The 27,345-nt window shown below is 38.0% G+C and overlaps 4 protein-coding genes across 8 annotated transcripts; 2 read left to right on the top strand and 2 right to left on the bottom strand.

Annotated features, from left to right (window-relative positions):
- Window positions 1–3,044: 3,044 nt before the first annotated feature.
- On the top strand, window positions 3,045–6,306 carry LOC113733858 (uncharacterized). Its single transcript, XM_027260061.2, has 2 exons — window positions 3,045–3,714; window positions 5,674–6,306. The coding sequence occupies exons 1-2, from the start codon at window positions 3,376–3,378 to the stop codon at window positions 5,941–5,943; spliced, it is 609 nt and encodes a 202-aa protein (XP_027115862.2). The 5' UTR covers window positions 3,045–3,375; the 3' UTR covers window positions 5,944–6,306.
- Window positions 6,307–7,523: 1,217 nt separating this feature from the next.
- Window positions 7,524–14,405, top strand: LOC113733857 (protein REDUCED WALL ACETYLATION 2). 2 transcript variants are annotated; one of them, XM_027260060.2, is made up of 16 exons: window positions 7,525–7,985; window positions 8,397–8,485; window positions 9,144–9,284; window positions 9,367–9,423; window positions 9,522–9,594; window positions 9,992–10,150; window positions 11,234–11,383; window positions 11,463–11,718; window positions 11,801–11,916; window positions 12,189–12,275; window positions 12,371–12,459; window positions 12,562–12,624; window positions 12,785–12,841; window positions 13,355–13,451; window positions 13,525–13,683; window positions 13,941–14,405. In XM_027260060.2, exons 1-16 carry the CDS (start codon window positions 7,950–7,952, stop codon window positions 13,944–13,946), a joined length of 1,635 nt encoding a protein of 544 aa, XP_027115861.1. In that variant the 5' UTR covers window positions 7,525–7,949; the 3' UTR covers window positions 13,947–14,405. The 2 variants fall into 2 exon arrangements, with proteins under 2 accessions (XP_071937742.1, XP_027115861.1); XM_072081641.1 differs by lacking the exon at window positions 12,785–12,841 and having other exon boundaries at window positions 7,524–7,985.
- Window positions 14,406–15,401: 996 nt separating this feature from the next.
- On the bottom strand, window positions 15,402–17,741 carry LOC113733856 (protein REGULATOR OF FATTY ACID COMPOSITION 3, chloroplastic-like). The gene is made up of 5 exons (XM_027260059.2): window positions 17,425–17,741; window positions 17,133–17,187; window positions 16,971–17,027; window positions 16,326–16,403; window positions 15,402–15,949 (listed from the first exon to the last, which is right to left on the bottom strand). The coding sequence occupies exons 1-5, from the start codon at window positions 17,710–17,712 to the stop codon at window positions 15,486–15,488; spliced, it is 942 nt and encodes a 313-aa protein (XP_027115860.1). The 5' UTR covers window positions 17,713–17,741; the 3' UTR covers window positions 15,402–15,485.
- An 841-nt stretch (window positions 17,742–18,582) lies between these two features.
- On the bottom strand, window positions 18,583–26,012 carry LOC113733855 (uncharacterized). 4 transcript variants are annotated; one of them, XR_011841354.1, is made up of 10 exons: window positions 25,672–26,011; window positions 23,769–24,587; window positions 22,819–22,948; window positions 22,267–22,721; window positions 21,942–22,022; window positions 21,735–21,833; window positions 20,696–20,854; window positions 20,455–20,545; window positions 20,236–20,303; window positions 18,583–19,186 (listed from the first exon to the last, which is right to left on the bottom strand). XR_011841354.1 is itself a non-coding variant. In XM_072081640.1 (9 exons), coding segments are annotated over exons 2-9 (1,812 nt in total). In that variant the 5' UTR covers window positions 24,564–24,625; window positions 25,672–26,011; the 3' UTR covers window positions 20,232–20,301. The 4 variants fall into 4 exon arrangements, 1 of the variants encoding a protein (XP_071937741.1); XR_011841353.1 differs by having other exon boundaries at window positions 23,769–24,625; window positions 25,672–26,010; XM_072081640.1 differs by lacking the exon at window positions 18,583–19,186 and having other exon boundaries at window positions 20,232–20,303; window positions 23,769–24,625.
- Between the last annotated feature and the right edge of the window lie 1,333 nt (window positions 26,013–27,345).

Genomic DNA, 27,345 nt, shown 5'->3' with positions numbered 1-27,345 from the left:
CTATGGCAGATCTCAGACCTATAAGCCTGTGTAATGTGTTGTACAAAATAATTTCCAAGGTGATCACCAATAGATTAAAGTTGGTTCTGAATCTTTGTATTAGTCAGGCACAGTCTGCTTTTGTCCCTGGTAGGCAGATCCTGGATAATGTCCTGATTGCTCATGAGTGCATTCATTTTCTAAACAACAAAAGATCTGGGAGGGAAGGCTATATGGCTGTTAAGCTTGATATGTCAAAGGCCTATGATAGAGTAGAGTGGACTTTTCTGGCAAAAGTTATGGGGAAAATGGGTTTCTGTCCTAAGTGGATTCAGTGGGTGATGCAGTGTGTTTCTAGTGTTACTTATGCTATAAACTTTAATGGTCAGAAAAGAGGTTTCATTAGGCCAACGAGAGGTTTGAGGTAGGGAGATCCTTTGTCTCCTTATCTATTTCTGATATGTGCTGAAGGTTTCTCATCATTGTTGAATCAAGCTGTGGTGCAGGGCAAGCTGTCTGGGTTAAAGATTGCAAGGAAGGCTCCTAGGCTGTCTCACTTGTTTTTTGCAGACGACTCTCTGATTTTCTGTAGAACATCTGTTTTGGAGGCTGAGCAGCTAAGGAGAATCTTAGAGGTATACAGGAAAACCTCTGGACAGCTGATCAATATTGAGAAATCTTCTCTATTTTTTAGCAGGAATGTGATGAGTAGACATAAGGAAGGGGTGATGAGAGAACTGCAAGGGATGAAGCAGGTTGAACAAAGTAGGTATTTGGGACTACCTTTAGTCATTGGGAGATCCAAAAGGCAGACTTTTGAGTATATCTGTCAGAAAACAATAGGGAGGTTGAAGGGATGGAAGGAGAAATTGTTGAGCCAGGCTGGTAAAGAAGTGTTGATCAAGTCAGTACTCATGGCCTTGCCCATTTATGTGATGTCCTGCTGTCTGATACCTATGGACTTGTGTAGGAGGATTAGTTCTGAAATGGCAAAGTTCTGGTGGGGTTCAAATGAGATGGAGCAGAGAATTCACTGGTTGAACTGGGAGAAGTTGGCTGAGGGGAAGGGTGAGGGGGGTTTAGGCTTTAGGGAGTTGCAGGAGTTCAATCTGGCTTTGCTGGCAAAGCAGCTCTGGAGGATCTTAACTAAGCCAAATTTGCTGATGAGTAAGGTCATGAGGGCAAGGTATTTTAGAGGGACTTCAATTTGGGCAATGCAAGGCCATGGTACTGATTCCTGGTACTGGAGAAGTTTATTGAGGGCGAGGGAACTGTTGGAGGAGGGGGTCAGGAAACGGGTGGGGGATGACAAGTCAATTGATATTTGAGAAGATAGATTGTTACCAGACACAGAGGATGGGAGAGTGAAGACTCCAAGAACTGAGGAGGTGGTTGTTCAGAGGGTGAGTGATCTTATAAATAATGGCAAGTGGGATAGGGAACTGATTGCACAGGTTTTTTATGAGAAGGAAGGGAAGGAGATACTGAGAATACCTTTAAGTGTATGTAGTATGAAAGATATATTATACTGGAGCAAGTCAAATACGGGGGAATATACAGTTAAGTCAGGTTATAAACTGGCTAAATGCATTAAAAAGAGGAGGGCTCCTGTTGGGAGGAATGTTGAATCTAGCAGTAACAGGAGATGCTCAGCTCAGAGTTGGAGCTTTCTTTGGGGGTTGAATATAAAACAGAAGCTGAAACACTTCATTTGGAAGTGTCTACAAGATATCCTGCCTGTGAATGCAACTGTAAAGGCAAGGTGCCCAAAGGGGGATCATATGTGCAGGTGTTGTGGGGAACATACAGAAACTTTAGAGCACTTGCTGTTTTTTTGTGACCATGCAAAGGCCATCTGCGAAGTGGCGCCAGTTAGTTAGGAGGGGCTGGAGACATATAGGTATAAATTCTGGCATTGGTGGGAGGAGCTGAAGGATGCAGTGAAGGGGAAGATGGGACAGGAGCGTATTGGTGTGACTGTGAACTTGTTATGGTAGATATGGAAGTCAAGGTATGCGAGACAATTTGAAGCAAAAGCCAGGGATCCCATGGGAGTGGTCCAAAAAGCTATTGGGGAATGGAGAGAGTTCCAGGAGGTGCGGATGGAGGAAAAAGATTTAGTCAGAGTTAGAGGGGAGGGGAAGGTGGAACCAGGTGTATGGCAGGAACCAGGTGAGGCATGGGTGAAAATAAATTCTGATGCAGCAGTTCAACAAGACAAGGAGAAAGCAGGATGGGGGTTGGTGGCAAGGGACTGGCAGAAGGAAGTAGTGGGAGCTTGGGCAGTGCCGGGCTCAAGTTGTTCAACCCCAAAGATGGAGGAAGCATTAGCATTAAGAGCAGCAATGCTGGTGGCCAAACAACAAGGGTGGAGGAGGGTGGAGTTCGAATCTGATTGTAAGTATGTTATTGATAGGATAAATAGTGAAGAAGATGATGTAGGGATTGCAACTGTGCTTTCAGATATTAAAAGGCTGAAGCTCAGTTTTTATGAATGTTGCTTTTCCTTCACTAGAAGGGAGAGCAACTCTGTTAGTCACCATATAGCAAAGTTTGCTATAAATTTGGAAAAAACAGCTGAATGGAAGTTTGACTTCCCAGCGTGGTTGCTTGATTTGGTTCAGGCAGATTGTAGGAGCAGTTGCTCCAAAGATTGTACTCTGGTTTAGTTTAATGAATGATGAGTTGCCGTTTTGAAAAAAAAAAAAAAATAATTCAAATCGTGCCATATCATCTCACCAAGTGGTATGACACAATTTGAATCTCCCAAAATTTGGCCTTTTGGGTATTGTTGTACAAGACTAGGTAGAAAATGACCATTAAGCCAAGTAGTTGTTTAATATGCAGACAGCAATATTTAATCAAGAGCCCAAGTTGCGGGTTGACGGGTTAAGAAGTCACAAAATGGCCTATAGGCCCTTTTCACCTTTGTTCCGTTCTTTTTTGGGCGAAGATGGTCCCATGATTTTGAAAGTTGAGGCCCAGATTGTCAAAAACTTTTTTTTTTTTTTTAAAAGGTCAAAAAGAAGAATATGCCAGCAAAAAGAGTAAAATATCTCCATGGAGATGAAACAAGAATCGAAAACCCCGAAAACCCTAGATCCCTTCACGCGCAGATCACGTGATGCGCTAATAACAAGGAAAATGTAATACAGGCGCCGCAAGCACGCGAGAAATTGTCTGCTCTCATCTGGACCGTTGGATGATCATCCACCTCATCAATCCGCTTGAATTCCTTATTCGACGGTCGAGATCAATCCTTCTGCACAGCTACTCTGAGCAACGAAGAAGAAGCTCCTCTATTCCTCTCTACTTTCTCTCTCCTCCGTTTCGCAACAATTTTCTCTAATTTCAATTTAAAATTTTTCTGGAAATAAGAAGTTTCCCATCGGAAAAATGACGGAAGCGGAGGAAATTCGGGAAGTTGAAGAGGTGGCAAGGGAAGAAAGGGAAGAGGAGGTGGCTGTTGAGGAAGTCGACGGAGAAGATGACGATAACGACGACGACGACGACGAAGATGAGGACGACGGCGAAGAGGAAGATGAGGATGACGTTAGAGAGGTTTTGCACGGCACAGTTGGTGCTCCACTGGTTCAGTCCGTAGACGATGATGATGACGACGAGGAGGACGGTGATAGTGACGACGATGACGAGGACGGCGATGGTGATGACGATGATGATGACGATGGTGAGGATGATGAAGATGAGGACGGCGAGGAAGCTGAAGGAAAGGAGGTATAATCATTTTTTTTTGCTTTTTATTTTTTAAATAGCTTTGATATTGTTTGGTGACTTTTGCATTTGTGACTTAGATGTGGGGTACTTTTCCATGGTTTAAAATTTTAAATCTTTTAATGACGGTCTTTGACAATTTTTTTTGGTTTCTCGTCTAATTATCTAGTTTGAAATCTGTTTTTTGTTTTAAAAAAATTGAAGCTGAATCATAGTGATTAGTTATATGTTTGAAGAAAACGAACTTCTGGTGTAGAAATATGCCTTTTTGTGATTAATTTGTTGTGAAGTTTGATTTTTGATGTGTTGGTGAATCCCAGTGGAAAATTTTCAGATCTGATGATTTTGGTATTTTAGTCAATATTTTGACATGTTGAATTTTCCCGAATCTCCTTTAAAATCCGTTTTGAAATTTCTGGAGGAAAATGAAACTTTGTCAGCCAATAACTGTTTACAGCTTCTTTTACTTTATGTATAAATGTTAAATTTAGCTTTCTGTGCCATCAATAAATAAATGAAGCTTAATTGAATAATTTGTTTAAAATCTGCGTCTATTGTAGTTCTAAATATTTTCTCTGTCAAAACAATCTGGGTTTCATTCTCTGTCAAAACAACCTGGTTTTTCTCTTATTAGTTTGTGTATCCTGTTGACCGATCTCTAGATGTATACAGGATAGTGTCAGTGACTATCTCTTCTTTATTTTCTTTGGTTGGTGGTTTTGCCGTTTTGGTGTAGGTTTTCAAATAAAATGTGCGTGTTGGTGAGAGAGAGATCATAAAATCTTTCTGAATTACCATCCTTAAACCTTTAACTTTTCATATGAGACTTTAACAAATCTTTTCTTTCTGAGCGTAAAAATCCCTGTTGCATAATCATGCATAATACAGTCCTTCCAGGCTGATTCCGTTTTCTGTGCCTGAAACTGTAGTCCATTGCTTTTGAGTTTCTCCAAACTTTATTGGAATCAGTTCTGGTGTTCCTTGTTCAATTTTGTTTGCTTTGCCAGTTAATCCTTACTTTTTCTTTTTCATGCTCTTTCCACTGGTTGTTTATTGAAATCATTCTTGCCCAATTCTGTCATCTTGGGGGAACTTTTATATGTCAATCTGTAAAATGATTGTCAATATCTTTACTGCACTTAAACTTGATAAAAATTTGATTTCTTTTTCCCTAGTGAACTAGTTTGTTTTTCATATTTTATTTTGGCCACTGTCTACATTTGAAGCCTTCAGAAACTTTCCTTTGGCTGCATTGGTCCAGATGAGTCAACCGTTTGTCTCTGGGCCATTTTATTATCTTATTTCAGTATCATACATGGGATCCGTGTTGTGACTGGTTTGGCTACTCAAGAAGATAAATGGATGGAAATAATTGTTTAAGTGGCTTCTCTTCATACCTGGTTTCAAGGTTATATAATTGCTTGCGATAAGATTAGGATTCAATGAGGATGTGATTTGACATGCACTTGCGGGCATTGTTTGGATGTTCCAACATTGCATTGACCAAGGACACGTACATATATAATCCGCATATGGCTTTGGGAAAACTAGACTTGCAGGTTTGATTTTGCCATGTGAAAATCTTATCTCCCCATTGTTTATGGGAACTTCTTTTGTCTCCGTGCGTAGCACTTTTTTAACCATAACTGCTTTCTCTTAGGGGGTAAACTTACGCATGTGTGTGCACAAACACACACACACACACCCACGAGAAGGATGCCAAGTAGGTATTCTCGTATGATGTTCATATTCTCGATGCTTGCATGGTTCTTTGTCAGTTGAAGATCTGGGACTTTTAGCATCTCTCTCTTGGGATCTCTATTTGGTGCTTCAGTTCCATTGCCCTGAAGCATATGTGAGGAATTGATGTCTTGCTTGTGCAAATTATAAGTCCAATTTGCTGTTATTATTATTATTATACTTTTGGTTATGGATAATCATCTCATCTTTTATTTCAATTAGGAGGATTTGGGAACGGAATACCTTGTTAGGCCAGTCGGACGTGCTGAGGATGAGGAAGATGCCAGTGATTTTGAACCAGAAGAAAATGGTGAGGGGGATGAGCTTGAAGAAGAGGATGAGGATGACGACGACGATGATGGTGCTGCTGGTGGTGGAAAGACTGAAGCCCCTGTAAAGAGGAAGAGGGGCAATGATGACTCAGACGATGATGATGGAGAGGATGATGACGATGATGATGGAGAGGATGATGAGAGACCATCCAAGAGATAGGCCCAGTTCAATCTCGTCTTCATGGCTGACTATTGAAGAGGACGTCAGTCAATCTGGTCTTTCTTCAATTAATCCATCCCCTGTTTAGGAAGGAGGACAATGCGTCAGGAAACAAAATCTTCCTTCATGTATTATTATCATGGTGTAGTCTTCTTAGGTTGGGTTTTATTCAGGCAATGCACAGTTGTACGGGTCTGTGGAACCTTACAACAGTTTCATATGCTTTGCTGCTGGAAATTTTTAGGCTAGTTGCAGGTTTGGTAGGTTAACATGTTGTGACATTTTAGTTTCGCTTTGATCTAATTTCTGTTGGATATTATATATATAGCTTGAAAAAACTGGGGATAATTTCTTTCAGTGCTACACGTTGTTGTGGTATGATTGAATTGTTTCTTCGTCACATGCGCTGGAAAGAACTAATGGAGTGAAGCAGGCTGCTCTGTTAAGATTAAGATTGTGCTCTGGGAGTACCAGACCTTCATATTAAGATTGCTTTAGATGCCTTTGATGAGCGACTCCCTTAGCCTAGCTGTGGCATTGGTCGCTCCGTTTGGGGAGCATGAAAGTGATCTTGATATGAGTTTTACATGCTTACCCCCTTCGTACCCCACACTTGAGTTTTCAATGCGGTAAGGCATTGAAACTTTGTTGTATTTTGTGTTGCTGTTATACTTTGAAACTTTTCCATTAGGTGCGGCAATTGTGGAGGTTGCAATACTGATAAAAGAGGGGTTTCTGGGAGGCAGTCCCAATTTCGAACAAATTAACAAAAAAGAAGAGGAATGTATGTCCTCGGTACATTTGGTAGGAGTGTCGGTGACGCCAAGATGTTAGTATAATTATGGGGGTAGGAGAATGATGTGAAATCCGGGAAATGTGAATTCACCGACAAGCTGATGAGTCACTGTCAGGTACCTAATTACTAGGATTTAGGATGGAGCAAGCAGTATCAATTTGTGTAACCCGTGGATGGCGGCAAAAATATAGCAGCACTGGCAAGGCCCATTTTGTGTATGTGTGATGGATGGTGATGCTATAGATTGGTGCGGACTATGTTTGATTCGATTGAAAAAATGGAACCAAAGGATTTGTTTTTAATAATCCCAACCAAGTTTTGCATAATAGTCTACATATATATTGCTCCGTTCGCTAGCAAGTGTAAGCGTGTTTTTACGAAAACTGATTCCCCAAAAATCCTTCATCTGCATCTGCATCTGCATCCGCGGGTTTTCGCTTTGGCCCTCGGATGACTGAATGAGGGGTTTTGAATGCATACTTGCCTTGGGGAAAAAAAAAAAAAAATACTTTCATCATTCTAGAAATGAGAGGAGAATACAAGTGTACGGAGTTGTGACCCCCAAACAAACAAAAAAAGAGGCCGAAGGATTGAAATGGAGGTGGAGAGTTGAGAAATGGAAATCCAAGGGCTGATATTCGTGGACCGACAAACAAAAGCAGTACTACTGTAAGTACCGTACAAGTACTGTAATTGTATTATCAAAAAAAAAAAAAAAAAAACTGTAATTGTATTTTACTACTAATTGATTGATAAATTGTGGCTTGGACATTTCTAAAATGAACCACTCTTTCATTCATTACCCACAAGCACAAGCGCACACACGACACATCTCACACTCGCCCAACGAACTCCTAACTCTCTCCCTCTCTCTCTCTCTCGGTAAATAGTAAATACCCGCCTTTTATTATTTGATTTTTTTTAATTCTCTCTCTCTCTCTCTCTCTGAAGCTTGAATTCTCACACTCACCGCTGAACTGCAAACAAATACACACAGAGACAGAGCCTTCTCATCGATCGCAGCGAATTTAGGATTCCAATTTTATCGCCTTTCTTCATTCCATCAAGATCTGCTTTTTTTTTTCTTCTTCTTTTCCATTTGAATGTTTTCAGTTTCCACAGAGAGAGAGAGAGAGAGAGAGTACTTACAACTGCAGTATACATATATAGTCGGTGGCAAACTGCAGTTGCAGCTGCTAGATTGTGAAAAATGGTGGTGATTTATGGACCTTTGACGCCTGGACAGGTTTCTAATCTTTCTAATTCCTCATTCATCTACACCACTTTCTTACCATAATTTCTTTATTTTCCCTTGCTGGATCTTGCATTCTTTCAATTCTGCGTTTTTTCTCCAAACCACGCACTGCTCATCATAATAGAGGTTCCTTTCGACTTTTTCATTTGTACTTTTAATTGCCCGCTTTTTGCAGTAAAATTTTCATAATTTTATCAGCTTTAGAATTTTATGTTACCATTTCGTACATAAATGATTCTACGTGCTGCCATACATATCGAGCTTTTAGTTCTTTCCTTGAGTTTTTATTTTTATTTTTATTTTTTTGTTTTCACACTAGTGCTTCTCATAATCTGATTGTACAATGTAGTAATAGTGGATGCTTGATAACTTCCTTTTTCTTTACCCCCTTTAAACGCACAGGTGTCATTTTTTCTTGGAATTGTACCCATATTTGCAGCTTGGATATATGCCGAGATTTTAGAATACAAGAAAGCCTCGGTATCAAAATCGTAAGTGAAACAAGTTCCGTGGCTTTCTTTCTATTCAATTCAATGCAATAATCGCTTTTCGTTGTTGGAGCGGGATGAGCAGATAATTGTATGGATATTTCTTTCTTTTCTCATTGTGCTCAAAATGGCTGCTTTCTCATGTATGACATGACACATCTTCTTCTTTCTCATGTAAAGATCACAGACTAGTTGTTGAAAAAGCTATGACTCAATGCTAGTATAATTTCTGAATTGGCATTTAAGTAGCTAGTCTCCCTATCTTATTCCTAGCCAGTGCCCAAAAAATTACTGTTATCAACTAAATCCTTTTGGAAACAGTCACTGCTGTGTGCAACCAATTGGACTGCTATGAAGCTGGGCTAATTGCCTGGCGATGCTTGTTGCGTGTATGAACTGCTTTAAGTCTTATGAAACATCAGTCCGATCGTCAAATATCTCAAATATGATTGAAGAATTACTACCTAACTCGCTATTGTTCTTGATTAGGTACATGACTATAATGCCCTGCAAATAATGCTTGAATACTATCATGAGTTAGAATACATCATAGTTATGCCTTTTCCATTTGAATTTTATAAAAATAATATTTTACTGTTTTATGGCCATGTATTTGAAGCAATGTGGTCTCTCTCTCTCTCAATATTTTCATTTTCTCTAGACGGCATTCAGATATTACTTTGGTTGAGTTGGGAAATGGAGGAGTTAAAGAAGAAGACAGTGCTGTCTTATTGGAAGGTGGTGGCCTACAGTCGGCATCTCCAAGAGTCAGGAGTTCATCTGCTGCATCTCAGATTCTGAGGTTTGTCAAGATTATCAAAGGCTTTAAGCAACATTGACCTGTCAATATCTAAAAGCATGTCGTCATTTACCATTCTTGACAGATTTTTAATGATGGATGAGTCATTCTTGCTTGAGAACCGATTGACATTAAGGGCTATGTAAGTGCCTTATTGGATTTATGTATATGGATACAGTGCTTCAATCGCAGAAAGCAACTTGAAGAATTCTCATTTCTTTCTTCTCTTGCCTCCCTCAGATCGGAGTTAGGAGCCCTTTTGATCTATTTTTACGTTTGCGATCGCACAAATATTTTTGGTCAATCAAAGAAGGTACGATGACCTTTTCTGGCTGTTTCTTTTTGAATTACTTGTCACGGGAGGTGAAACTCATATGTAAGCCAAAGTCACAAGAAGTCATTAACACATAACTGCCGTTAAATGATATGTATATATATTTTTTTGCTGCTGATGAATACGATTTTATAGACTATCAACTAAAAAAAGAAAAAAAACGAACATTTTTTTTCATTTATTGCATGGACTTAGATGTATTATTTCACCAAAAAAGTCAAGCTCTTCTCTCCCTGCGTTCATTATATGGTCTATTTCAGGAGGCTTCTTAAAATTTGCCTCAGAATAATGCTTTTATTTACTAATTAGTTGGATAATATTTTTGTGGTTCTGAGATTTCGGTGGACTTCTAACTTGGTCATAATTTTATTTGCAGAGTTACAATCGGGATCTTTTCTTGTTTCTCTACTTCCTTCTAATAATAGTCTCTGCAATTACATCCTTCAAGATACACCAGGATAAGTCACCATTCTCTGGAAAATCCATAATGTATCTTAACAGGCATCAAACTGAGGAATGGAAAGGTTGGATGCAGGTAAGTCGATATTAACAGGATTTAGTTAATCTGAAGTTGATAGCTGTGTTTTGGTTACCGCTTCACTTGCTGTGGATTAAGTAATCTCACACTATTATAGCACAAAAACTACTCCCTTCTCTACCACTTTCCCGTTTTTCCTTGGTGCATTTGAGTAACTGCTATTTTGAATACATGTATCAGTTAGCTTCCTTAGAATAAGAAGTTCCTTTTCTTTTTAAAGTAGCCAGGATGAGTACAACCAAGTACAATAGTCCATAACTTCCTAGTCGTAGCTACTACCATCTACACTTTATCAAGTAGATGTATTTTGGTTCGTCAATCATAACTCAAGTATCAGTTATTTGGCATATAACTACTTTTGTGCTTCTGCATGGCTTTGGTTAGTCATTTACAATGTCAATCCTTTTCTTCTCAGTGAGCTTTTTTCAGGTTACCAATTAATCTAGTGATCATGTAATGAGCCAAATAACTATATTTTGTGCTAGGGTTTTGTTCATAAGACTATTTTTCATGCTCTTTACTTTTCCATATGTATTGACAGTTGTATTTTTGTTTTAACTTAGACCTTGCACTATGTTTTTGAACTCAAGATTGTACTATTTCACGGGAATAATTGAAAATCGCAAGGAGAAGAGATACACTAAGATACTTTCTTGATGACCTGTATCATTGATAGGAAAACAACTCAAATATCTCTTTTTTGCATGAGAAGTACTTGCAGCCTATCAGAAACAATATGTTAATTAGTGAAGAAAAGTAAGGCTTTTGCCTTTCTGTTGTATCTTGAGAGTTCTTGTCTCTAAATTTTATGGAAATATGAATAAGCATAGGAACAAGTTTTTCTAAACCTTTTAGAGAGTAGAAAATCTATAGAAGTATTTTGAAGGCGGTCGGTTGCATCCGGGAGAACTTTGTGCTGTATATGTAGCATTTTATCGGTTACTGGTTTATCAGGCAGAATGTTGTACTGGAGTTTTCTTTTGTCTTCCCATACACATTATAGCGCCATTCACCACAGTTCTGTATTTACTTTGGTTTGTCCATCTTTGGCTCTCACTATCCTTCTCTTGGTCTATACAGGTATTATTTCTGATGTACCATTACTTTGCTGCAGCAGAGATATACAATGCTATAAGGATTTTTATTGCAGCATATGTCTGGATGACTGGATTTGGAAACTTCTCATATTATTATGTCCGAAAAGATTTTAGCATTGCAAGGTTTGCTCAGGTATCTTGTTTCTCCTGCAATGTGAAATTATCCTGTAGATTGTCGAATGAAATTGACTTATTTTCTTTTGGTTCTTCAGATGATGTGGCGGCTTAATTTCTTGGTGTTATTATGTTGCATTATCCTTGATAACAATTACACGCTATACTATATATGTCCCATGCACACCCTCTTCACCCTAATGGTGTATGGTGCCCTTGGTATATTGAACAAATATAATGAGAGTGGAACTGTTATTGCTGCAAAGATTATGACTTGCTTCTTGGCGGTTATTCTGATATGGGAAATACCTGGTGTATTTGAGCTGATATGGAGCCCGTTCACATTCCTTCTTGGTTAGTAATTCCTATCACCTATCACCCCATTTTTAACCATTCCTTCTGGAAATTGAAAACTTAATCTGTAAGTACATTTCAGGATACTCAGATCCTTCAAAACCACCGCAGCCTCGGCTGCATGAGTGGCACTTCCGCTCAGGCCTTGATCGATACATATGGATAATTGGAATGATATATGCATACTACCATCCAACAGTAAGTTTGATACTAGATAATGCATTTTCCCCATTCTTGGGTGCTTCTGGGAAATTATATATATATTGAGTGAAGTTCCTTGAGCATTTTGATTTGTTCTCAAAAGATTTTCACATTCTTTTTGTACTGACTTGCTCTTTCTTTTCTTGCTTTGGTTCTTTTTTCCCTTTCATTTGCCTACATTCTCTCTTTAGGTGGGTGTGTGGGACATAGGGTTCACTTTTCTTAAATGATAACTTTGTGGCATAAATTGCTGAAATTTGTTATTGTAGGTGGAGAGATGGATGGAGAAACTGGAGGAAACTGAAGTAAAACGTAGAATATCAATCAAAACAGCTGTGGTGATCATATCCTTGGCGGTATCATGTCTTCCGTTATACATACAACTGATAGACATCTAATTACAAATTTAGTTTACCATTTTTGGTGACATGATTGATGCTCTCATTCTTAGGTGGGATATTTATGGTTGGAGTATATATACAAGCTTCCGAAAATCACATACAACAAATATCATCCATATACATCCTGGATTCCCATAACGTATGCCTTCTTTGGCTGATTAATGCATTGTCCTTTTATTGTGGAAACTCTTTGCAGCAATTAATCATCAAACCTAATTTTACAACTATTTCTGTTTTGCAGTGTTTACATATGCTTGCGAAATGTCAGCCAGTATTTTCGCAGCTACACCTTGACACTTTTTGCGTAAGTCGCCTTTCCGTTTGTTCATTTTATGTCTTACTTGCAAGTTCATGTAAATATTCCCTTTTTTGTGATCCATCACGGAACATGTAAATGGACTCTAGGGATCTTTTAAGATGTTCTGGTCAACGGAGTCTCTGATATAGCCTTGTTTAACTAACAGATGGCTTGGGAAGATCACTCTAGAAACTTATATTTCACAGATCCACATTTGGTTGAGGTATGTTAATAATTTGAGACTTGTCTATGGCTATTCACTTTTTTTTTGGGGTGGCTTGCTGTTGTTTCTATGCTTAGTTGTTATTCCTGGAAATCTGAAGGACCCCGTCAATGATGGTTAAAGAAACTATAAGAAAGTAGAATCTAGCCTGTGTGTCTATTTTGTTCCCTTCTTTTTACTTGGTGGGGGGACTCTTCTCTCTGTGATGATATTAGACCGAAGCATTAAAGGAAACACAATAAATAAGTAAGTTACTCTGATAATTTGATTTGGTTCTATGGTGAAGATTTATAAAATGTATGGTAAAGGAAGAGCCTAACCAGTCTCAAATCAACTAAAAGGTTAAATGCTGGAAAGCTGGATTATGGATAGAATCATTAATTTTTTGAATAATTCAAAATGATCTTAGTTCTCTTGCAAAAAACTAAAAATAGTCTGCCTCTGTTTTGTTTTGTTTGGATTGGATAGGATTGCCTTTATATGTCTGTAATTGTGGTGCTTTTGTCCATGCAGATCTGGTGTACCAGATGGTCAGCCAAAATTGTTGCTCTCGTTGATTCCGGAATATCCTTTATTAAACTTTATGCTTACCACATCCATATATATTGCCGTAAGTGGAAGTTTTGCTTTTCCCTTCCGCACAAGAGAGAGAGATCGACCTACTTTCTCTCTACTTTGTGCAGGTTTCTTACAGACTTTTTGAATTGACGAATATGCTGAAATCCACATTTGTTCCGAGCAAAGATAATAAGCGCCTGGGCCACAACATAGTTGCAGCGGTAGTGATAGCAAGCGGCTTATACATGTTGTCTTTTGTATTATTAAGGATACCTCCGATGATGGTAAGTTTTACTCTATTGAGGATGATAGTGTTGAATCTTTCTTTCATCATGGTTTTGTCATTTTGTCCCCATTTTATATGCTGAAAGAAAAGATTTCTTCATGTCAGTCAGTCCATCCACAAGTAACTAGGGTCTATGCTCTTTAAGGCATCTTTTGATTATGATAAACGATGACAAATGGGAATTTCTCTTCCGACACAAACAGTTCTTGACGATGGTCATAAGCCTTGAGTTTTGTTAACTGTAAAAATTTACAGGTTTGAATCAGTTCAAATGTACAGTGAAGGATTACAATTGCAATTAGTGTACGACTGAAGAACCTACCTCCTGCATAGGGGCTGGCAATTTTGAACTAGAGTTTCCAAGTCGTAAATGCAAGGGCAAGTTTCCAGCGTCCGACTTCTAAAGAAGGCCAAGTTTTCCACATGATGTGTGGTCACAAGATCTGCCTTTGCTGCAGTTTTTCTGGCTTGCCTGCCAACAACTTCTTAGTTCTGATAGTTTTGCGCATCTAAGGCTTTACTGTATTGAAAAATAGAACCCAGTCATTGTTTTTATTATCCCAATATGTTCATAATCTATGTTACTCCTTTAGTGTCAGTTGATTCCCCAACAGACTCTTCTGCCTGCATTTGTGCCATACCGGGGTTTTCATTTTTGGACCCTTGGATGAATGAGAGTGAGATCTGTTGAAGAAATGTCATTTGGGCATTCATTCTTGACATGGAAGTTTTCTACCCAGATAATTTATAAATTAAGCCCCAAATTGCTTCCACATGCACTTTAGATAATACTTTTGGAATGCCTTTGCTGCTCAAAAGTACCTTATTGGACTTTTTTCGACTGACGGCTGTTTGAGAGATGGCATCCCAATTAAGGAGAAGGAGGTATTTGTCACATTGTAATGCACAATTGCAGCAGCCAGCACAAAAACAATATCATGATTAAATTCAAAATGATGGCAATTCACGTTTTCGTCCTCTGCAGAGGTGGCAAATTTTGGTCGTGGAGGCCAAAACAGAATTCAAACTAGTGATGGGAGAATAAAAATAAAAGTTGACGTAAAAAAAGAGACTAAGAAATGACACATGGAGGAAGGAATGAGCAAAATCTTTGTCAAATCACTTTATTTGAAGTGTTTGATTTGCTTACAGCACGAGGCGCCATACCTTGCTTGTTTTGAAGTCGGGCTGATATTTCTTCCGAATACTTCAAATCTGTTTCCAGAATCAGTTGCATCTCTCGATAATCTTGCACTAACATACCACCACTTCTTCTGGGTCTATGAGGTTCGGTGTTTTATCTTGCCAGCGTAATTTGTTAGTTTTAATTGTTCCAGATTAGTGAAAAACAAGTCGTTCTTAGGATGGAAAACAGATGTTCAGCGTGTACAAGCTCACGCGCCCTTATTCCTCCATGTCTTCGACGCCAGTGTCTCGAATCAAGGAAACGATCAAATTAGCTGAAACACGAGAACCTTCACATCCGGCGCCGACATGAAAAAGGACATTCAAGGATTAATTACCGCACTCCCAAAAGGAGGAGCGCAGCAGATTGTGGTTTGAGGTACCATATCGTCATTGCATGGTAAAGAAAACCAAGTCTAAATACGCCATGAATACGAGCTTCAGCAGCCAACACAAAAATGGAGGATGATCTTAGCGGGGCGTATGGAGATATACTGTCGTCTCTGGATATAGTGTGAAAATCAAACGACAGAAACAGAGAAGCAGCAACCTCAAATTAGCAACCAGTTGTTTAGATTCTCGGGATTTAATAAGCACCCCACATGTAATTTAATACTAGCGAACCACTTTTTCAGCTTTTTGCTTCCTTTTCCCTGTGCTATGTGCATTACCTTCTCTACCACCTGCCTCTTCATCGACATAAATGATACCTTCAGTGGTATCCCTGAAAGAGGACACATCTATTTCATCCTCTTCGAGGAAGTTGTCTCCACCATCCTCTTCATCATCATACTCTGTATCCCCCCAATCATCATCATCCATACCAGAGCGCAGTGTGTGAAACTCAGGTGGAGGAGGACAATCCTCTGTTTCTGCCTTGTCCCTCTTCATCACAAGATGCCGAATGACTCTTTCATCCTTGTCAAGCATGCTCTTGAAATCGTTTATAAGTTTTGCTTCCAACTCAAAGTTCATCAGGATATAGTGAGCATTCTTTGCCTTTTGTATCTTGTATGCCAATCTCCTCATGCCCCAGTCACTGAATCTCCAAATCCTGCCTTTGTTCTCTTTTGTAAATTCTGTATAGCGGCGTTCATATACAGAACAATAACGTCACAGTTCTTACCGATTCTGTACTCAAAATGCAGTAAATAAGAAGCAAGGCCAGATAACAGGGCTACCCATTGATGGTGCTAAAAACATGAAAGAAGAAGGCAGAAAATGTGAACAACGAAGCAGGAAGATTGCTCAAATTGGCAAACGGTCACCGGTAGATGAAAAGAGTATTCCAAATAAAATAGATACCAGTTTCCACAGAAATTCTCCCAAATGGCATGATAAATTCCTCCAGTAGAATTACAAGACAAAACACCAAGTATAGACAGAGTACAAATATCTTTCTATAGAATAAAGCAGAAATTTTATAGATACACTTCAAATAACAGGTATTGTCACCTTGAACTTTAATGTTGACACTCTCAACTTCGTCTTTGCGGTCTTCATGAATTAGATAAACCACTTCATAATGCCGCACTGTGTAAAGGAGGGAAACTTTAAAATCATTGCAAAGCTATTTTTTCAACAGCAGAGCCAAATCAAAAGGTGGCAACAAACATAAGTTGCAAGATATAATTAGTTCTCTTCTGTAATAACTACTTCACCAGGTATGAAGAAGATATTCTACGGTAGTAGTGAATAGCACCAACCCAAAACCTCTTTCCATGATAAAAAGACTTCCTTGCTTCATTTCATGGCGAAAAATAATGGAAAGCATTTACAATTTTTTCTTCCAAAATAAAATTTTGCACGTTTATTAGTCAATTAGTTTTCCATGTAACATAAACAGATTCTGAATGATGAACTGGAATCAAATTCATTTTTCAAAGCAATCATTATATAGCTACAATGCCAATAGTCAAAAATTTTCATTCGATTACTGAATGGAGGATAATTATGAATCATATTCTAACTACTATTCACCACTGGAGCATGAATTTGTTTTCCTCTAGAGATCAAAGCTTCTGCCAACTTTTAAAAATCATCCACGAACTTAAAACTAAAGAATTAGTCAGCCAGAGTTAGGATGCAGAAAAGGCTTACTCCGCTCAACATCCAAGTCACTTTCTAGCTCAAGACTCAAAGCCTCAAAAAGTTCCTCTGCAAAATCAACAAAAATTCCCAATAATTTAAACTTTCACATATAACCAACAATTTTCCTAAATCAAAAACTTCGTTACTTCAACCAAAAGGGCAATTACTCACTCTCTTCAGCATCAGCAAACTCCGGTACAAGCCTACCATCTTCCTCAATTTTCCTCTGTTAAAACAACTTTCACTTTAGTTCAAAATCCAGCACCAAGAAACTAATTCAGTGGATCATCAACACCATGTCCCCAATATATATATTTTTTTAAATGAACTCTTCAACTAAAAGAGAGAGGCTTTACGACCAAATTAACGTCCAAGTTGCAATCTTTTTTCCCTGTTTTCTCTTCAATTCTCTAATGCTGAAAAGGGTTGGGGGGGATGTGGGAGGAAGGGAGAAGGCACAGACCTCTTTAAGCAGAACAGCTTCGGGAAATGGACCACTAGCTTCATCTGGCCTTGGAATAAAGCTGTGAGAGTCAGATTTCTTCTTACTTGGATCCCTTTTAGCTGCAACGACGGCTGAGGTTCTCAGCCTCGGAGAGGGTTTACACTGTGAAGACAAAGGCCAGAAGGAAGGGTGCCCATTTGCTGAGATTAAGCAATAATTTCTAGTCTGAGTGAACCCATTACTTTTACAAACGCTTATCATCCGTTCTACAACGTCTGGAGAAGAGTTCAGTAGTAAAGAATCCATCTTGCAGAGATGTAAGAGAAGTTTTTATCTCAACAGTGGAAAGAAAGATTTAAGAAGGGGAGAATGGGGTTGGTTTGCAAAATTTTGGATAACTTTTGGGGCTTTTTGGTTAATTTCAACATTTTTGTCCAAAATTTTTGCATGGGGTTAAGAAACTAAGTGTGTTTGGATACCCCAATTATCCCAAATAATATTTCGCTTGCATCATAGATACATTTTCCAACACACCTTTTTATATTCCCAACCACCTTTTTATCTCACATCACAAAGAGTGCTACAGTAATTATTCCAAATAATATTTCAAATAATACACTATCCAAACACATCGTTATTAATTTCACGGTGAAAATGATAGTACTTAGCTAGTTGTTGGAACTTATGCTCATTACAATGACAATAATAAGATTACTATGTGCTAATATTAATTATGATTAATATTTATTTAGATTAATCTTACATATATAAACTATGTATATACTAATCCTATTTCTTTCTCTATCAAAATCTACATCTCCTATGTATTTTCTCTGTCAAAATCTACATCTACATTGCCATACGTTGCCGGTGTCGTAGCACCAAAACATTACATTGAAGTAGGGCTAAAAGGAACCTGATAATAATCACTTGGTGATCATCTATTGATTAATGAACTTTTTCGCGTCCTTTACAATTTTTTTAAAAAAAATTATATCTTATGCGTATGGAACTGAATTGCTGACAAAGTGATGAGAGAAATATCCTGATACTAGTAAAAGTCGTTTAATCCTATTGCTAGCTCACATTCAGTCCTTTCCCATACGGATTTGAGCTTTGGTCATTTCTTTAGCTTTTCGTGTAAACCCAATAACTTAGACACAGAAAATGAAGAAATGGTACTAACTCCAGAGGGGGAAATGGTCTATTACTTCGGGTGTTCAGCTCTTCACCGCTTGGAATTGGCAAAGAGCCCCGTCTTACAGCATTAGAACTTGGACGAAATACAAGCTCGCTATACATATGCTGTATGATGCATGCTCAACGGGGTTTAGTTCTTCCTCATGTACAATTAATTAGCTGTTAGTTTCCCTGGCCTTTCAAAGGCCATAGTTTAAGGTCCATCAGCAACCTATTCTGGTCATGAAAATGAGATGAGACTTGGCAAGAAGTGATTGCAAGCTTGCAACTATTTTCGACCCTTTTTCTTTCTCTTGGCACTGTTACTACTACTGTTGCCACCACTGCTCTTGGAAGTGTTTCCAGATTGTGCAGAAGGGGACTCAGATGGACCACCAGGAAAACTGTCAAACATGCCCGATTGAACTGCATTTTGTAGCCACTCAAAAAATTCATCCTCTGTCATGGCCTCTTCCATGTTGGGTGTAGGTATCCCACCTCTTTGTCCTGAGCTTGCTCCCCTTCCAGTGCTCTGCTTTGAGGTCATACTCGTATTAACATGGAAGCTTGGCTTGTGAGAATTAGCAGGACATCTCATTCCCTGTAACACAAAAGCAACAGGAGTGATACACATCTATCTTCACCTTGGAAAGCCAAAAACAAATGAATGATTATCCATGTATACAAAATTCTCATTCAAAATAATTGAACTACAATCCTGTCACCCACTCCTAAGGTGGTACTATAACACCAACCTTTTGCATTTGATCAATAGATAAAAGTTTTTTTCCATGGAAATACTAAAAACGTAGAACAAACCCCACAGCTTGGAACGGTATATCAATTGGAATAAAGAGATACATAAGTCCCCCAGAAATCCAAAGTGCTATAAAAAATGAGATTTTCACAAAAAGATATAGTTTTGTGTGAGTTCAGATGAACAAATGCCATTAATGGGGACAAAAGACATAAACTTTTTCAATATTAGTGTAATTATAATTTGAAAAAAAATTGACTATTAAATGACAACAAAGCGGAAGCATATATCTCTTGCTTAAAAGATAGCATTATGCGTGGTGTTAATTATACTTCCTTAATATGGAGAAGCAGCCTAATAAATGAAAGTCAAGTGCTTTCCAGATTTAGCCCTCTTAACATTGTGATGGCAATGAAGGCAGAGTATCACAAAAAGACCTCTATGACCTTTCCAATTAAAGGTATATAAGGAAAAACATACATTTTTCCTTGCACAAGTATACAGGGAAATCGCCAACACAATGTTTTCCAAGGCTATTCTACGAAATTAATTTAACTTGCACAACAAATCTTTTTCTTTTAGTTTATTTTTGCACATCTAAAATTACTGAACCTTTATAGTACAATATATTAACTTACATCAAGGCCTTATGCACTCTTAACAATTGACTTATATGGCACATTCCCAAGCCTTACAGGAATCTCAGGACCATGTGCTCCTCCGTCTAAAGGAAATTTCACTGATAACCATTGCATGATGAATGCTACTGCTGAGAAAACTTTAATGCTTTAAGCTTGGTGGAGCTAAATTTACCAGATAAAGTACCATTCTGTTGCATTTTATGTCTCTCATAATGATTCCCAGTTCCTAGAATCAAAAGGAAAGAACCTTACCTGACAAATGTACCATTCAGTTGCATCATAAATCTTGCTATCCGCACAAACATATGCAACAGGGGGTTCTACCTGCGCATATTTTGGGAAAACAGTAGAAGCTCATCAGACGAAGAAGAGCTGGGTACAATCAAAATTTGATTACCTCTTTGCAACAAAATATAGATTAATGGCCAAAGGACAAAGTTCAGTAAATAATACAGTGATTTCTGGAGATACATGCCTTCTGAAGCATCCCAAATAATAAGGGATGCGAAGACTGTTCAACCCATCCATCTCCATCTTTAGCTTGGTGGAAATCTTTGCATTCCTTTAAGAAAGAAAAAGAAGGGAAAAAAATAAATAAATACCAGAATTGACATTGAAGTGAGCAAAAACCTCAGCAGTGCACCATCTGCTGTTGACGTAAGGCAAGCTAAGTAGAACCTAGAACGCATATGACATGAAAGAAGGAACAAACCTGGCACCATCTTGCTCTAGATTTTACTTTCTTAGTGTGAATCCACACATGAAAATTGCCACACTTCCTGCAAGCTATTCGTCTTGACTCCTTAAGTGTGTCCTCTTCATCAGTTTCCCCATGTGCAAAACTTCGGGAAAAGAAACCACGCCTTCTACTCTGAAAAAGCAATACATGAAACTTGATGAAAGTAGAGGAAAATAGAAATTGCAATTTGAAGAATGACATGCTGAGCCAACACTGCCTAACTCAATTGACGCTACAAAAAGAAATCAACTAAAAATACATTAGGTAAAGCGTCCAACTTTCTAAATGTAGTGGCTCTGACAATATCTTTAAATGATCAACCGAGTACCTTCTAACAAGTTCGTGAACATAGCACTTGTTAGAATCCTCAATACGAGACTCACTGAAGCTTATGTTTTTAGTAGACCAATCTAAGCAGGTGAGATCGTTGAGAAAAAAGATAAGAGGTTTTTGAGTCTTAGCATTCCTATTAATCCAGATGAGACAGAAACTGTTCAAGCTTGGACCCTTGAGCACTTGGTATAAAGCATGATCTAAGCCAACTCAAAAAACTTGGATATGCACCCCAGTTCACCAAAAGCTAAAGAATAGCCAGGAAAACAAAGATGGACCACATCAAAGGCAAATGAATTCCATCAGCAACTTTCCCCCAATATTATCATATACAAAAATGGATTTTTCTCCCATGCAGTTAAAGCAAAATAAAATATCACCAAAACAGAAATGGACAAAGAGGAGCATCCAGTACATGAAAAGTCCAAATAAAGAATAGATGTCGGACATTTTTTCCATCATCCTTTACAATTTTATTAGCAAAGGCAAGAAAATTATTTGCATATAATTAGACTGAAAAATGATGTTAAATCATTCCAAGAGGATGGATGGTTGCATGCCAAAGAATGCTAGGGCATTTACAAATTTAACACATATGGAAATGAAATCATTTGCTTCCAAAAAGTACATTATTTGGGTCTGATACCCTGACTTGTACAAAGAAGATATGATTTCATGCCTTTTGAGAGACTTCTTGAAACTGGCGGAAATAATGTAGCAGTTCCTCCCTCCTCAGCTCATCATCATATGCTTTTCTTTTAAAAGAATCCAATAAAACCTAAGGAAATAAGACCATTACAAACACAAGGCAGGACATAAGAACAAATAAACAAATAAGAACTCAGAAATGCTGATGGAGAACTAAAAGAAAGAGAGGTTGAACCACCTCATATGCATTTTGTAATTTCTTGAAAGCTTCAGCAGCCTTTTCATTGCCCATGTTTTTATCAGGATGGACCAGCATTGCCTGATCATCAAAGGGCATTCAGCCTATTTGAAATGTTGCTTACTTTATGTACACAACATGATCAAAAACCAAATAAAAGCTTAAAAAAAATCCCTAAACTTTACTTCTAAGATTGCTGGCAGTGCTTCATTGCAGAATAATTTCAAACAACCATCATATATATAAAGGAAGAAATGCAGTAATTTTGATTAAACAGAAGGATCAACAGTATAGAAATCTATAGCAAACAAAAAGCATCACCAACCTTTTTCCTATATTCCCTCTTAAGAACAGAAACATCAATATTTTCAAACCGAGATAAGCCCAATGCAGCATAGTGATCACTGCAATTCAACAACCTAACAACTTCATCTTCAGATGTTGTCTCAGAATCCAATCCACTAGTTGAAGGAACTCCTGATCTTCGATCAGTGGATGGACCAGCAGCACCTGCTTCAGCAGATGAATTACGAACTTGATCATCAGAAACGAAACCAGATTGACCTGGCACTTCAGCTGTTTGTTCTGCAGCACCAGTAGCCCTTCTTTGCTCGTTGATATTGTTCCTCAGGAAGAATATCAGAACATCACTTGAAATAAATGATATATTCAAACCAAAGAGTAAACCGAGCCACCCAACAGATGCCCATGCACAATATACAGAGTATGACGTTGCAATAAACAGTGCAAGGCGTTCGCGGCCCAATATAAAAGCCAACCCTGCATTTTGAAGAGCCCCCAACATCAATGATAAAAATAAAAAGAAACAGCATTGGGGAAGATCTCAAATATTCTCAAACACATACAGAAGAGTCACCTCCAGAAAGCAGAACAAGCATTGTCATCCAAAAGCTTCCATAGAACCATAGAAGAACAATGCCAGAAATGGCCATCAATAGAACCGCAATGGTCAACCCAACAAGAAGTCCAGCTATAGCAGCCACAGCCTGGATAAATACAGAAGCAAAACACAACCATGACTAGTATTCAGGTACTTCCGATTTGAAGGGTGAAGGGAAGCAATGAACAATCAGACTGAAGAAAGAAAACAAATAGGAAGTCCTTGTTTTGAAAAAATAGGGATTACAAAGAAATTCACTAATTATTTTGAAATCGCATTTAAATTACAATTTCAAAACAAAGCAGTGTAAGGAATGAATAAAAGCTGTGTATAGTCAATCGGCTCTACTTGTAAAACAGCACCTTAAGCACGCTCCACCCTCGAAGGCCCACATGAACAAGGGACTTAAAGGCTATTGGGCATTGTCTGACTTTTACCTCTACACTTTTGATATTCACCACACACCATATATATCCACATTCCCATCCCCATCCCCTTCTCCAACCCCCTCTTACTCAAAACACAGTTCATGTGTCTCATTCAAGAATTACAATAAAATTTGCTCCGCACACTTCATCTACTAAATGAATGCACAAAAGCACAACCCAACACAGACAATAAAATTGAACTAAATTGAATTGCTACGAGTCATTGCTGCCAAAGAGGGAAACCCCTGTAAATCAAATTTAAGCAATTCAAATCTCCAAGAGATATACAAGTCACCCAAGCATTTCACCAAGACTGCTATATTTGAGTACTTTATCTTTAATAGCTTTAAGGAACAAGAACTAGTAGGCATAAGAACTAGCAATCATATGAAGGTCAAAGAACTCATGATCAATTCAAAAGTAGGTATACAGACTGAATCAGATACTATGCGGGGAAGAAAGGCGATGCACTTAGATAAGGCACAAAATCAGGCTTACCAAGACAATAAGAAACTTGAAGATTCCAACCATTGCAGTAACTGAGAGAACACTACACCATAAAACAGAGAAAAATGATGTTGTTCCCATTCGCAGAAAGGAATCGATGCCTCTGAGTGTGCAATCCAACCAAACCATAAAAAGTAGGAGCATTATATTCACAAAGTGCATAATCCATTTTAGAACAACAGGGAATGCTTGCTCAATCTTCACTTGAACATAGTGACAGGCCTTTAGTATACTTGCCCTCATAGTGATAAGCAGTGGTCGGTGTCTTTCCATCCATTCAGTTGATGCCTTCAATGTTGACAGGACTAAGCTCCTCAGGCGCTTTAATATCAATATATATGAGAACTCTACTTTTTCCATGGTATCATCACCATTGTGCATTCCATTTAATGAGTAAGCAAAACTGCTTTCTGAATTTTTTGTGCTGTGACAAGTATTGGAGGGCACGTCATCTTTTCCCATTGAATGAAGACTTTCAGCAGCTGATACAGTTGTATTGCAATCTCCAGCATCAGTCTCTGGTTTCTCTTCAACTTGTTTTCTATCAACAACTTCTTCCATTCTTCTAGGAAATTTACGGGACTGCTGCTTCCCCTTGGTTTCAGCTTGTACATGGCATTTATTATCAATGCCCTCTTTTGAATTGACATCAGAGTGGTTTCTTAGAAGTTGTTCCTCATGTAAAACTTTAATTTCACTTGCATTAGCTCTTTCACGCTTAGCTGGCAATTCAGATGCGGTACTGGGAACTGGTTTTTTCTGTTGGTTCCCTTTCTTCCGCGCCATCAACTATAATATTAAAGTTGCTAGCTGAAAAGTGAATGATATTAACTCATAATTGGTGAAACCTGTCAAAACAAGATTGAGGACAATCAAAGCCAAGCACACCAAAGATAAGAACAAAGAGAATGAAGTCCTTTAACAACTTGGCCCAGATTCAAGTAGGAAGTTTATGAGATAAGACGAAGTTTAATAAGATTCTCTTCAAATATACCAAGTGTTCGAGTTGAGCACTTTTCTAGACATCTGTCGAAAACAGTGTTTTTAAATCCTTTCACCACAAAAAGTAAGCACTTGCTTGGGATACAAAATATATTACTAAACTTAGAAATTTCAATCAGTTTTCTAAGTTGACAAAGAAATGCAGGGGAAACACTCACAAAATACTTGTAGATAGCGAAGCATCTGCATGATTATTTCAAGGTAGTATATAAGAACATCAAATCTTAGTCATCTCACTGTAACAGTATTTCCTGATACAACACAAGTGCCTTACAGGGAGTTTGTATAAAGCATCATGTGGCATATCTTCAGTATTATCCATGCAAGTAGTAGCTGAATCAGATTAGGGGAAAAAATTACCAAGACGAACGACTTAGTGAAAAGCATTTGGCGGATGCCCTATGCACTCGGTGCAGATTAAGCCAAAGCGCAAATGAACCTAATCTAAAGTGGAAACAGCCACATGCCCAACACGAATACAAATGCAGAGGTAAAGAGGCTATAACATGACTTCGAATCACATTGCTGTTTAGTTGATTCCGTACCAGACGCACATAAGCCAATGTTAAACACAGGTAATCAAAGTAAGATGCATATATCGAAAAGGGTACAAGAAGAAAACGGAGGTAATCACTTTGTCAACAAAATCCCTAATATTGTACTGAATCGACCGATGGTAGTTTTCATTGGGGTTCTCCCCAAAACTCAATAAAACCGTCGGACAAAGCTCTCAGAAAATCAAGAAATAGCTTAGCAGCAGAAGATGATTGAGTGACTATGAAAGGCAGGATAAATAAAACTAAGCGGCCAAAAGGGCCAGCAGCAAAGCCCACAAGAAATCAAATGCTAAAACGCAATCCAAATATCAAAATGAAGCAGCAGAGCGACGTACTGGTAGTCCATATTCCAAGTCCCTATCTTGGTTTTTAGTTTTTGGGTCAGCAGGCGGTGGATGGTTAGCTGTGGTGTGGGAGGAAGAAGGGTCCTCAGGGGAGGGATTGGGTGCGGGGGGAGGACACAACAACTGGACTTTGGACTATTATGTCAGCAGGGGAGGCTGGCTGACGAGTCCTTTGTGTCAGCAAGAAGGCAGGCAAAGCCGAGAGGAAACAAAGACAGAAAGGCTTTGGAGTTTTGATCAATCAAAAAATAGGGCTTTTGCTTAATTTTGGACCTCTCAACCTCGCGTCTGGTGTCACCCTCTGCCCCTCTGCTCTAATCTCTACTACACTCTCTTTCCAGCCCTCGCTGCCCTTAGAAATGCTCTTTTTTTTTTTTTTTTTTTTTTTTTTTTTTGCGCTTCTGTCCTCTTTCTTTCTAACTACTTACCTGAGTGTCAAAATACATCAAACGTACGAGATGAGATTAATCTCATGTAGTTTGACAAGTAAATTTTAACTCCAAAATGAAATGACGTGACATACATCAAGATCTTCTAATGTATATATATTGACCGATCAACAACATATAAAAGAAAGATTTTGATCAGCGAAAAATTTTTAAACATTCAAATTCCACATCGTGTTTTATAAATTTTAGTTTTGTTCAAAACAATTTACTCTTTTTCACAGAAAATATATACATATCTAGCTAGTAATGGTATCCCTTTTTTTTTTGGATTAATCTCGCCTTTTGTCATTTGGCATAACTAGGGGTGTGAATCGAAATCGAAATCGATAATTCAGAATTTTGAAATCGAAATTTTTCAGAATTTTGGTATCAGAATTTTTGATCGATTTCAATTTCGAATTCATCAATTCCAAATTCGAATTCGTTCCGAATTCAATTCGGAATTCGATAAATTCCGAATTCATGAATATAAAAATTATTATTATTATTATATAAATATTAAATTACATATATAAAAAATATTATATATATGTGTGTGAAAGCGAAATTGAAATCGAAATAGGAATTCCAATTTCACCGAATTCATGAATATAAAAATTATTATTATAATATAAATGTTATAATATATATATATATGAAAAAATAGATTTGAAATTGAAATAGGAATTTCGAATTCTGATCTCGATTTCAATTTCGAATTGTGAATTCAAAATCGAAATTTTCGATTTGAAAAATCTCATTACCGAATTCGACCCGAATTCGAAATCGGATATTCCGAATTCAATTCAAATTCCGTCGGTAAATCGAAATTTTTCGATTTTGCACGCCCCTAGACATAACTAACCATCAAGTTGTACCTAGCAATTTCAACACTGAAATTCTTGATCCAAACGCGACAGATGAGTGGTTTAGCATCTTAATCGCTGGTTACCAGTCAAGTAAAAGTTTTTGAACCACTCGCTCAATTATCTAATGGATTGAGCGCAGATGTTCCAGAGATGCCTTCAACTGGAACACATTGAACGAAGTGAAGCAGTATTTGTCATTTGCGAGTTCATTTACAATGCTGTCTTATATGGGTCGCTGCCTTCCTTTCATCTTTAGTCTATTATAATGTTGTACTAGAAAGGAGAAAGGGTAGCAAAACTGAAAAGTTGTCTCCAGTGAGATGGGAAAATTGAAGTATGCAGATACATGGTGATGGTGGATCCAAGAC

This window comes from Coffea arabica, chromosome 3c (assembly GCF_036785885.1).
Source record: "Coffea arabica cultivar ET-39 chromosome 3c, Coffea Arabica ET-39 HiFi, whole genome shotgun sequence".
NCBI classification, from domain to species: Eukaryota; Viridiplantae; Streptophyta; class Magnoliopsida; order Gentianales; family Rubiaceae; genus Coffea; species Coffea arabica.
This window is presented reverse-complemented; position numbering and strand designations above follow the sequence as displayed.